The following is a 13,475-nucleotide window of genomic DNA, read 5'->3' as shown; positions in this document are numbered from 1 at the left end:
ATTTCTGAAATCATGAGAATACCATTCTCACACTGAATGTAAGATAAACGAGTTAAAGTCACTGAAACTTATTTTTCTTAGTAAACTGAATGGAATATTGTATTTGAAGAAAACATAATATGTGTGACTAATTAAATGACTGTGATAATGGAATATATAATTTTATACTTTGTATAGAATATTTTATACCTTTTATGAGATGTGACACAGACGGGAGGGTTTGTATCAATGTCAAAAGGGGGTGGGTAGTGTAGGTAAAAGCACAATTTACAGTAACACATGAATCATGACTAACACACATCACACCTTTTGAACGACCCTCGCAAACAAGTGTGCCCGATTCTTCACCATTTACTATTTCCATAGGGTTGCTAAGATTTTCTTTGGGGCAACTCAAGGGTGAAGGTGGGAACGTCCATTCTGTAGGAGACGATTTAACACCATACATCCTCTGGCTTCTCACTCAAGTACTGGAGAGGTAGGGATCCTGGGGCAGGAGGGTGTGAAGCGTTTCCTGTCTTTGGGGCTGTCTTCTTTCTCTTCTCCGATCTTAGCAACCATGTCTACCTTTTTTCCTTTCTTACTTCTCACTTGAGGACCTATCTATTTTTCCCTCTTTCCATATTCATCTACTTCTATCGCAGAAGTCCTTCCTAGTTTCCATGGTTTCCAATAACCTACAACTTATCTTCTGATAAGAAGGCCAAATAATCACATTACACGAAAACACTTCAGCATACACTCAAAGAAGTATGAGTACACAAACAATGAAGTTACAGATTCAAAGGATGTAAGAACAGCCAAGGGCTGTAGGGGAAAACGATATGTGTACATCTGGAAAGATGCACACATGGTTTTCTCAGTTCTACATTATTCCTTTCGGTCTTATCTTGTAGATACATACATGTATAATAAAAGTGTGTGTGTGTGTGTGTGTGTGTGTGTGTGTGTGTGTGTGTGTGTGTGTGTGTGTGTTATATAATGGTAGCAATCAACTCGCGAGAGGAGATAGGAGAGGGAGAGCGTGTGGAATAATTGTAAAACAGTGATAAGCAAGGCTGGAGTTAATAGTGATAATCATTTAAGAAAAGTCAATTTAGTAAACACACTGATGAAGTGACGAGTCATGGAGTAGCGGGGCTTGATCATTATGTGTAGACGTAGTATCTACTATGAGTTGAATAATATGTGTAGACATAGTATCTACAAAGATTATAGAAGTTGAGAAGTGGAAGAGGACTGAGGTACTAAGAAGTGAGAGTGAAGTGTAAAAATAAGAGTTTAATTTTACCAGGAAATATTCAATTATACCGTACATAAAGTTGTATACTAGGGCAATTAAACATGAGGCCTACTCATAAAGGATACAGGGGACGTACCCAGCATTTGCTAAGGATATAGGGCAGGTGTACCTACATAGAGACAGGACAACCGGTGGCCTGATGAATAGGGGTGTTTTATAAAGGGGCGTACCTACTAGACCGGAAGGAGGAAGTGCACTCATAGGGTCAAACCACATGTAAAGTATGGGTACTGATCCAACGGGAAAAGGACAGTATCGTGACAGAAGTCACACATTTAATAGGAATTATTCTGGTAAGTTTGAATCCAATATACCCCTAGGTTTATTATGTTTTATGTGAGTTTACAAGGGTCGAAAAGTACACTTCAGTTGCCCAGAGTTCCTCCAGACTACAAACTACTATAAATAAATTAATGATAGGGTCAGGCCATGATATTGTATGCCACAAGTACTGAAATTCAAAAACCTTTTAATCACCATAAAACTTTGTGCTATTTTGTTCAGAAAACAATGTAGTTTCATATGCTATAGTCCTTTCCCTTTTTAAAAAATCTTTAGCGTGATTTTTTTTCTCACACATTATAAAAAAAAAATATTTTCTGTTATGGAAGGACATTTCATTTTCATTATTTGTATCACACGCATTGATGATCCTGTGACAAAATCTATGTGGGCACTTAAGTTAGCCTAACAGGAATACATTGCTATTAAAAGAAGAAATTTGGTATGTTTATCAACGACATAAAATTTCCCCCAAAATTGCAAACGTCCTTCCATAACAAATTGTTGACATAATTTCAACATAAAATATAATGAACAGTTAATATAAAATTTTCTTTTCCATGACTTCCTAATATAAGAGTATTATGATGTCTTCAGTACCATAAATCCACATGAAACACGACTATTTAATAAATATTTGTTTTGTAAAACTTTTTACGGAAGGACATTTGTTATATTTGTCTATTTGAGTTTCCCTCTAAAAATGAAACCAGCCACTCACAGCATGTCTTTACCTAGCTAGCCAATGAAACAATTCTGTCAGATGTTTTCCCTCCAGTTTCTGTTCTCTTTCTCCATTGTTGTATATGTTTCAAGTGGCTGTTCATGTTGGAAGTGTAAATTTGCTGGTTTTAAAGGTTATAAACAACGTGAAAGTGAGTATTAGTTTAATGTAAACAAAGTTAGTTCATTTACGCATAAGCCTGAAACATTTTTTTTTTTTAAATAAGCCTGATTACTTCAAAAGCCTGCGTGAAGAATGTAGGCTATAATTCCACGTGCTATATAATAAGTGTATCAAATATTTACATGCTGAGGCATCTTGTTAATATTGTTAGTATTTATCTGACAACTTCCAAATATTTTGATAATTATTAACAGTGAAGGAATATCGTAGCCTACTCTGCAAAGACTAGGTGACATTGTTATGTGCAACACTTTTAAAAACATGTAAAAATAATCTCTCAATTTTTTGGCTTTGCAATTTTTAATTTAGACTCTAAACAAACATGGCATATCTCCTTTGGGCTGAGCATATGTTCACTCTTTGAGCTTGCAAATAAAATGAAATGTACATCAATGGCTTACTATGAAATTTTTGGAAATGTAATGTAAATTCAATTGCTTCTTTGGTTCACTTATAAACTTAACAAGTTTCTTGAATATATGTGCAGGTGTGATGGCCAAAACTGGTGTCGAGCGTGCTAAGGAATGCAGAAAACGAAAAATGAATGATCCAGGAACAGCAGAAGTGTATCGTCAAAAAGATCGTGAGAGAAAAAAAAGTAAAACGACAGAAGTTAATAGCTGAGGGAAAAATAGGTCATTTAGGAAAATATGAAAAAGAAAAGAAAAAGACACAACACGCCCTTGCTTGTCAAACCAGTGCAAATCCAACCTTAAAAATGTCACCTAGCACGTTAGGTAAAGCTTCCGCTAGGATCAAGAGATGTCTCCCAACATCACCTTCCAAGCATCCCGAAGTTCTTGGAAAACTCGTCAAATCCTTTTCACCTCAAAAACGTAATAAAAGTTGCTGACTTTATTGCTAGGAATGTAAAACCAAAACAATCAGTATTTGAAAGAAAGAAAAAGAAGGGATTCTGTGCCAAATCACACAATACAGAAGGTGATACAATTTTATGAAGGAGATGACATAAGCTGGCAGTGCCCTGGCAAAAAGGAATTCATTTCTAATAAACGTGGTAAAGACTACAGGCAAAAGAGATTTTTGTTATACAATATTAAAGTAATTTATGAACTTTTCTGCCAAGAGTATGGGGAGTTACCCATTGGACTGTCAAAATTTATACAATTACGACTAAAGCATGTTAGGTACCCATAACACTAAGAGATGGAGAAGTTTGTGTCTGCACTTATGAAAATGTTGCTATGTTATTAACGTCTTTGAACAAGCCTGTGCCAAGCATACCAAAAAGTTTGGATGAAGTACTTGAGAAAACAGTTTGTGATTCCACCAATATCAGCTGTATAGACAGGAATTGTGAAGAGTGTGGCACTTCAAATCTTGACAGCTATTTTGAAGAGATTTAAACGAAAGAATAACTTTTTATAAATGGTGTCTAGAAGAAGGTCATAAAAAGAAACAAGAAATGCAAACAAAGTTGTCAGAAGCAAAGGTACAACTTTATTTGCAATTACAGACTTTGACCAGGCATGTTTACAATGCACGTAGGCAGCACTCAGAGTTGCGCATGTTAAAACGTGTCCTTCCCGAAACAGACATTGTTGTACTGGAGGATTTCTCAGAAAACTTTCCGATAAAACATCACTCTGAGATCATGCAGACTCACTGGTGTTCACACAGTGTGTATTTTTACAGCCATTGTGTATTACAAGTGTCCTGAACTGAAGCATATAAACTACTGTGTTGTATCTGATTCTTTAGAACATAGTAAGGACAGTGTCCATGCTTTCAATCAGGCAATTTTAGCACATCTGAAAACAAAAGTTGGGTTTCCAATTTCACATGTCCATTACTTTAGTGATGGGCCTGCAAGTCATTTCAAAAGCCGGTTCTCTGTTTGTTATCTTCTTTTTCATGAAGATTTTGGTGTAACAGCTGATCGAAGTTACTTCGAAACAGCTCATGGCAAGGGTCCATATGATGGCATCGGAGGAGAACTGAAGAGTGTCATTTTTCGTTCCATACTCCAGAAAAAAAATAGTAGTAAATAATGCAGAAGAATTTGCAACAGCTGCAAAAAATCTTGCCAAAAGTATTATTGTGATTTACATTCCAGTCAAGAACTGAAGCAGTAAAGAAAATGTTGGAAAGCCGATCAAATAACTGTTTGCCTATAAGTGGCCTTCGAAAATATCATTTTGCACAACCCTCTTCTGATAAAAAACACGTCACACTTTTGGAAAATTCTGTTTTTTATGGGTAGCATAGTAGTGGAAGGACCTACAAACTTATTCAGAGTGCAAATGATTTCAAGCAGCAGCAGAACCAAGTAGTTCAAAGCAAGTTAACAAATGATTCAGCCTTGTCTAATGGGTCATTTTTACTTTGCCAAGTGTTTAGTGATACAGCTGTTGTATAGAGGTATGCATGCATTATTCAGAAGTTTCACGCTGATAAAGACATTTATGAAGTGATGGGAATGAAGTCAACAGACAATACTAAAAAGACATCTAAAATTGTCCAGAATGATGTCTTTAATGTTTCTCCTGCTGACATTATTTCTGTGTTAAGTGAATCACATATTAATGGTAGTTCCGAAAGACTTGCTTATAAATTTTCAGATCCTGTGGATGTTTATGAACAATAACTAAATTAAAGTTTTTTTTCCTGGTACTTCCTTAAAAACACAAAAAAAAGAAATATCTCAGCAACATTATTCATGCATTCTTAAGCAAAGTAGTTATGCCTAAGTCTAAAATTTTTCAATTATTTTGAAGTTTATAAACAATTTTCCAGAGTTACTTTATTAAACGTAAAGGGTACTTTCTCAGAACAGTGTTTTAAATTACTTATGTACAAATTCTATATTTTACTAACAGTAATTTCACTTTCCTATGCTACATAAGTTTAATTTCAGTAATAAATCAATATGTAACTTGTATGATAGCATTTATTGCTATAAAATTCAATAAATAACAATATATTTTGTGTTAAGTCAAATTTGTATAGCTGGGAAAAAACGTCCTTCCATAACGTTCTTCCGTAACACTGCAGCTACTCACTTTCTTGGATGCAGCATTTAATCTAACAGCTAAAAAAATCTATTATGCCCTTATTTATACAGGGTGTTACAAAAAAGGTACAGCCAAACTTTCAGGAAACATTCCTCACACACAAATAAAGAAAAGATGTTATGTGGACATGTGTCCGGAAACGCTTAATTTCCATGTTAGAGCTCATTTTAGTTTCGTCAGTATGTACTGTACTTCCTCGATTACCGCCAGTTGGCCCAATTGAAGGAAGGTAATGTTGACTTCGGTGCTTGTGTTGACATGCGACTCATTGCTCTTCAGTACTAGCATCAAGCACATCAGTACGTAGCATCAACAGGTTAGTGTTCATCACGAACGTGGTTTTGCAGTCAGTGCAATGTTTACAAATGCGGAGTTGGCAGATGCCCATTTGATGTATGGATTAGCACGGAGCAATAGCCGTGGCGCGGTACGTTTGTATCGAGACAGATTTCCAGAACGAAGGTGTCCCGATAGGAAGACGTTCGAAGCAATTGATCGGCGTCTTAGGGAGCACGGAACATTCCAGCCTATGACTCGCGACTGGGGATACCTAGAACGACGAGGACACCTGCAATGGACGAGGCAATTCTTCGTGCAGTTGATGATAACCCTAATGTCAGCGTCAGAGAAGTTGCTGCTCTATGAGGTAACGTTGACCACGTCACTGTATGGAGAGTGCTACGGGAGAACGAGTTGTTTCCGTACCATGTACAGCGTGTGCAGGCACTATCAGCAGCTGATTGGCCTCCACAGGTACACTTCTGCGAATAGTTCATCCAACAATGTCAATCCTCATTTCAGTGCAAATGTTCTCTTTACGGATAAGGCTTCATTCCAACGTGATCAAATTGTAAATTTTCACACTCAACATGTGTGGGCTGACGTGAATCTGCGGGCAATTGTGCAATCACGTCATCAACACAGATTTTCTGTGAACGTTTGGGCAGGCATTGTTGGTGATGTCTTGATTGGGCCCCATGTTCTTCCACCTATGCTCAATGGAGCACATTATCATAATTTCACACGGGATACTCTACCTGTGCTGCTAGAAGATGTGCCTTTACAAGTACGACACAACATGTGGTTCACGGACAATGGAGCTCCTGCACATTTCAGTCGAAGTGTTCGTATGCTTCTCAACAACTGATTCGGTGACCGATGGATTGGTAGAGGCGGACCAATTCCATGGCCTCCACGTTCTCCTGACCTCAACCCTCTTGACTTTCATTTATGCGGGCATTTGAAAGCTCATGTCTACGCAACCCCGGTACCAAATGTAGAGACTCTTCGTGCTCGTATTGTGGACGGCTGTGATACAATACGCCATTCTCCAGGGCTGCATCACCGCATCAGGGATTCCATGCGACGGAGGGTGGATGTATGTATCCTCGCTAACGGAGGACATTTTGAACATTTCCTGCAACAAAGTGTTTGAAGTCGTGCTGGTACGTTCTGTTGCTGTGTGTTTCCATTCCATGATTAATGTGATTTGAAGAGAAGTAATAAAATGAGCGCTAACATGGAAAGTAAGCGTTTCCGGGCACATGTCCACATAACATCTTTTCTTTATTTGTATGTGAGGAATGTTTCCTGAAAGTTTGGCCGTACCTTTTTGTAACACCCTGTATACTAAACATATGCAGTTAACCAGTTAAAAAATTTGCTAAGTGAAACATAAACATCAGAGCAGGAATTAATCTTTATATTCAATTATCAAGAAAGCTGTGCTTTTTCTTGTCCTTCGGCAACGCTCAGTAAAATAATTAATATTGAAAATATATAAACATAATACTACTATTTAAAAGCATAAAAAATTCCTGTTGCTTGTAACAGTTTGCAGAATATATGTTGTGCCCTAGTTTTCCATTTCTAATTTAAATTTTTTACCCAGATTTCACAGAAAAGTGTTCTTCTGTAACAAAAAAATAGCACGGCCTGACCTCTACTAAAACGTACCAAGGAAAAAAATAGTACAAGGAATCAGAATAAAGTACTCAATTGTCATGAACAACTGGAATTTACAATTGGAGAAAGAGGGGGGTGGGCAATGGCCCTCACGATTTTTTAGATACTGTTGAAATATGAATTATTATTATATGTGATATAAATGTACATAATGATGATATATAAAATATCACGTGTTCAATCTGAGAGGGGGAAATATGTAGCGCTTCGAGAATTTCTGCGTAAATTCTAGAACCACTTGGCCTTCCTCCATCTCGAACACACTATATTTTAAATAGAAGTGTGAGAGAGACGAATCCGACCAACTGTGCATTGCATGTTTGTGTGTGTAGGTCTAGAAACAGTCACGAACAAAACGTGGACGCGGCAGCCGACAAGTACCTGCTGTACGAACCATAGAGTTTCAGTGTATGTGTAGAGAAGAGCCTGTGCTATTCATTGCTGGTTTAGTGACTGTGATGATTGTTAAGGACAAATGAAGAAATGCGATTAGACTTTAAAGTAATTCATGTATTGGACTTGCTACAAGCAAGACATGTTCGTATTTTCTGGTGGTTATTAAACCAACCCTGTTATAAATGTATCTTAATAGAGTATGATGTTTGACGACTTGGTTGACTCGCACGAGTTCGAATATTTATATGAGAAATGGTGAATTTGTTGTTTGTGGAAGTTAAGATATGCCATGACTGAACTAAAAGCATTCTTTGAGTAACAAATTATTTCAAGAGTAAAGATAGAATCTGATAATTTCCCTTAACCAGCATTATTCTTCAGAGAAGAAGTTTTTGGAGATCAACGTGACCAGCTTTCCAGAGACGAAGATCGGCTGTGCATACCAAATAAGTCAACCTGTGGGAGAGAGGTGGGAAGTTTGCAAACCAGCTCCTCATTGCTTCTTGTCATCTAAAGTGTTAGAACATTAGCACATATTATCAGCAACAAATGATACTGAAAAATGTTTTGAAATTTCCCAAGAATATCATTTTAAGAACACATGGCAAAATTTTCGACCGTCTGTTATGAACAGAAATTATAGATGTGGCCATCCCCACAACTGGTACTTTTAGTACTCAAAAATTGTGGTTTTTCAAGGTTTTCTCAGGAACTGCCCATTAACAACAGTGATTTTATAAGCCACCCAAGGTCTATGCTAGACCACTCCTAATGCAAGAGAGACAAGCGGTTTGGTCAATTTGCCTCGTCTGGAGAAAGTGAACAATGTTTAAATTTTGACCCTGTACTGTAGGATAGCTACAGTATATCAATTCTTTCGATAGATAAACAAATGGTTGGTTGACCGAGGGTTATCCAAAACAGCTGATCCCTTAGCTCTGCGATCAACAAAATCTGAGATATGAACCCCTGAAAAATCAACTTTTTGCACACGGTTTTTGGGACATATTGATCCAGTGCTTTGATTGCCTCGTCTGGAGAAAGTGAACAATGTTTAAATTTTGACCCTGTACTGTAGGATAGCTACAGTATATCAATTCTTTCGATAGATAAACAAATGGTTGGTTGACCGAGGGTTATCCAAAACAGCTGATCCCTTAGCTCTGCGATCAACAAAATCTGAGATATGACCCCCTGAAAAATCAACTTTTTGCACACGGTTTTTGGGACATATTGATCCAGTGCTTTGTGAAGATCTGCTTTGTATTTAACAAGATGCTCTATTTATTCTGTATTTCATCCCCATGAGCATTTTTTGTCTCTCTCCAATATTCCCCAAATTGTAATATGTTTAAATTTTGTCAAACCTTCTTTAAAATACCAATAAAATTGGGGTTGTTATATTTGGAGATGCAGCTCACACACTCATCTTGCCCCGGGCCCAGTCCTGGCTCCCAGTAGCCCTGATGATTACTACCGTTACTCTGAACAACAGTAATGTATGTTTTCACGTTAGTTCATTAAAAAAAAACTGCCAATACATCGACTGTAAATTACTTGGTATCTATATGATGCCAGTAGTACTCAGATAGAATAAAATCTTGGTAGTACGAGGGTTCATTTAATAACTAAGAAAAGATAAATCAATAAGAAATTAATCAAAGCAAGCACTTACAATTTCTGCCACAAGAGGGTCACTAGGATTTGGCTCAGCCAATAGAAGTCGTATGCTCATCAGAAGGTATGATAATGTAATGGTAGCTTTCCATTTCCCAACTTTCAACAGGTCCAGACATATTCGACCACCAGAATCAATATTTGGATGATAAATGGGTGTTAGGAACTTCACTTGGGGTGGTTCAAATGGATATCTGAAATTGAAAATGTATTCAGCCACAAGCTGTATTTTATATGAGATACTAACAAAACTAAACTATAAAAAAGTGAAAATCATATGATAATATATTGCACAGTAGTATCTAATTATCACCCCCCAAGTTACTCTTCAGATACCCAACAGAACATCTAAAATGCAACTTGTAGCATGGCAGTGGGTTGGACTAAACCTTTCATTTTGCCTCACTACACCTTTTTACAACTTCTTGCTTAACAACCAAATAAATAAAGGTTATTTATGAAAAGGTAGTGTGACTAACTAAAAATATTTATTTGTTAGTTATCTGTATCTACATAGTGTTCTAGACAGCAATTCTGTCTCAAATTATGTTTACTCAGTTTAATTTTTCTTTGGACCACTTAACCTCTTTTCTAACACCTTCTTTTGCTCTGTTTTAGTATAATGTGCAATTCTTTCACCATTTGGCAATTGTTCTACTTCAGTAATTGTTCTTTTGTGATGCGGGACAATCTTTTCATGCTCAGACCATCTGTCTGTTTTAGGAGACTGTTTTTTTCCTGTAACTGGCTTAATTACACTGTTCACTCTTTTGCAGACCCCTTCCGTTCATGAATGTTCTGCATGTGTTTTCTGCAAATAGTTTTTTCCCCATTCACACTTTTCTTTGCATTGTTATTGTTTTTCTGCTTTTAGAGATCTTCTCTCATTTCCTTGTGGTAGTATTTGCTTTCCTGCGATATTAATGGTACATTGAAAGACATCTTTGCATGGCTACACTATCTTACGTCATCCAAGGAACTCTTGACTTCCTTTCATCATTTCGTGACTTTCTTAAAGTTTTCTGTGATTTTCTTAATCTTCAGTTTTTGAGGGTACAGAATTTTTGTTTAATTTAATTCAGGATTTTTCCATAAGTGCTAAGAGGTGTGGGGTGTTCTGTATCCTCATCATCTTTAAATGAGAAAGCGTATCCTCATCATCTTTAAATGAGAAAGCATGTTTGTAATTAACATTATTGTAATGTTTATGACATTTGAATGCTGCTTAAAAGTGTAATTTTTAGGTATATTTTTTGTGTTATACTGCAATTAAAATTAGTTTGTGACTGATGTTTCAGCAAGTGAGTGGTAGGGGCCAGCTGCCTACCAATCATAGTTCTTTGTCACGCACCACGTGCTCACTATGTTGTCTGTTCTATAGGTGCCTTGTGAAGTGTGTCTGGCTGCACGCCAGGAACATTGCCCCCCTGCCACTGCAATCTGTCAATTACAAAGTAATTTTAATCAGAGTATAGTATTGCCTCCTTTTTCACCCAATACCACCCGGACTGGAACAACTGAACCACATCCTTCGCAAGGGCTGCGATTACCTATCAGAGTGCCCTGGAATGAGGGACATCCTACCTGAGACCATTCTCATCACTCCTAAACTGGTTTTCTGTCAACTGTCCATCCTCCACAAAATCCTAGTCCTTCCCTATGCCAATCCCAATTCCAAACCCTTGCTATAGGGATCATATCCCTGTGGAAGACCCATGTGCATCATCCGCCACTCTACCCATCCAGCACTCCCTATTCTAGTCCTGTCACAGGCTTATTACTCCATCAGAGTTAAGGCTATCTTCAAGTGCAGCCATGTCATATACCAGCTCTGCTGCAATCCTTGCACAGCTTTGTATTGGTATGACTATCAACCAGCTGTAAACCAGGATGAATGGGAACCACCAAACTGCGGCCACGAACAAATTGGACTGCCCTGTGGCACAACATTCACCTTTGATTTCAATGGGTGCTTAAAGAGGGAATTAATTGTTAAATTTGCCTTGGAAAACATATTTGTGCAATTTTAAGCTGATTCTATGATCATGTGAAGTACTGTTGTGACTCTGCTGTGCTTTGGAACTAATGAGCAAATACCGGGAATCATGTTATGAATATTAACAATAGACTGGCTCCAGAAATCATTTTACTAATTATGTGATTAGCAAAATAAAACAAAATTAGATGGCATCCTAACATTTTATGATCTTTATTATGCTTAGCATTTAAACCTACCCACTTGTCACATTATTATGCATTTTCATTAAAGCTTGTAACTGACGGAGAAGAAACCAATAGTTTGAATATCCATTCTCCTCTCTACTGTGACAGTGTTACACCATCCTTCAATAATTCTCACTTTACCCATTCATTTCACTTCAAGTTCTCTAACTACATGTTTGTGGGTTCTAAGATTCCACATTCCAGTCCACAGAACACCACAACCGTTTTTTTTTCTGACAACATCCTCCCGAGTTATTTCTCACTGCAAATCCAAATGGTGGACTTAACCCAAGAAGATGCCATCATCATTAAATCACATGGTAGAGCTGCATGTCCTTAGGCATTATAATGACTGTAGTTTCTCCCAGCTTTCAGCTGTCAGCTTAAACACAGCAAACCAATGTTACAAAGTTAAATAAGTTACTCTCTCCGAAAGTTGCCCCTTTTGGGGGATCATATGTTAGTCTGACTTCTCAGACAGAGATATGATGTTGACTTACATGCATAGTGTGGCTACCTGTACTATTGAAGCATGCGAGCCACTCCACCACAGCAAGGTCCACATATATTTTTTAACTAATTGTGCGAATGTGTGTGTGTGTGTGTGTGTGTGTGTGTGTGTGTGTGTGTGTGTGTGTGTGTGTGTGTGGAGAACAGGGGTTGTATTTCTTAAAAGAACTAGCTTCTAATTATGGGCATTCCATCTGTTATGAAGTAAACCTACTTCATCTGTATTTGGATTTTTATAAATGGAGGTAATGCTTGTTGTAACTCCAAGTAAATAATCTTTGAATTTAGTTGCCAGTGATTTCAATCTGTCATTTCTACCCAGTTTAATTAATTAATATAGGAAGATTTTACAATGCTGACAATACTGGAGTTCAAACTCTTGAACAAACCTTGTCCTCTGAATTAGGTACAGCTCTACACTTTTGTGGGGCATTTAGGCAGGATAACATGTTACACTTCTTCCTCTGCAGCAGATGGAAGATGTTCGTGTAAAAACATTGTTTAAATAGTATCTCAGTAGAGAAGTTCCAACTGTGAGTCCTTTGATTTGATATAAGTGCAGATATGATGGGAGAAGTGTGAACACAGGACATCAGTAAACTGTGATGGAGATCGAGCATCCTCACTAGCTGTGGTGGTGTCTATACTTTGGCACCAAGACTTGACGCTGATATGGAAGGCACAGAACAAAAGATGCTGCTGACAATGAAACCATCCACAAACTATTGAAATAAGTTTAAGAGAAACATCAGTCCATTCTGTTCTGTTCTAAGAGTCTGTTCAGAGACAATGTTCTGATCTACGTAGTAATAAGATGTTTGTACATTCACTGTGGAAAATATTTCTATATATTGAAGATGTAACACAGAGGAGTAACTGAAAGATGTTTACATCATTCAGTATCTTTAATAGTTCGAAGCTCTCTTCCAGCCCTCAACCCTCAGCAGGCCCACAACATCAAAAACATCGAGTAACACGGCTGTACAAGAAAATAATTTAGGTAAAAAAAAAGTATCAAAAACAGCATCAAGCTGACAGATCTTTTGGATAGCAACATGTCTTCTTGGCTCATTCCAGTTACAGAACAGCAACATTACATTCTGTAGTGATTCGAAAATGTCTGCGTAAATTCTAGAACCCCTCGGCCTTCCACCGTCTCAAACACACTATATTTTAG

General features: G+C 37.4%; 1 protein-coding gene across 1 annotated transcript in view; it reads right to left on the bottom strand.

The window, feature by feature from the left end:
* Nucleotides 1–13,475, bottom strand: part of LOC126483625 (ubiquitin-conjugating enzyme E2 T-like) — a 55,382-nt gene that overhangs the window by 24,238 nt on the left and 17,669 nt on the right. The window contains exon 3 of the mRNA XM_050106668.1: nt 9,564–9,759. Coding sequence (XP_049962625.1) covers nt 9,564–9,759 — 196 coding nt within the window. The remainder of the gene's footprint in view (nt 1–9,563; nt 9,760–13,475) is intronic.

The sequence above is a fragment of the Schistocerca serialis genome, chromosome 6 (genome assembly GCF_023864345.2).
Source record: "Schistocerca serialis cubense isolate TAMUIC-IGC-003099 chromosome 6, iqSchSeri2.2, whole genome shotgun sequence".
NCBI lineage: Eukaryota > Metazoa > Arthropoda > Insecta > Orthoptera > Acrididae > Schistocerca > Schistocerca serialis.
This window is presented reverse-complemented; position numbering and strand designations above follow the sequence as displayed.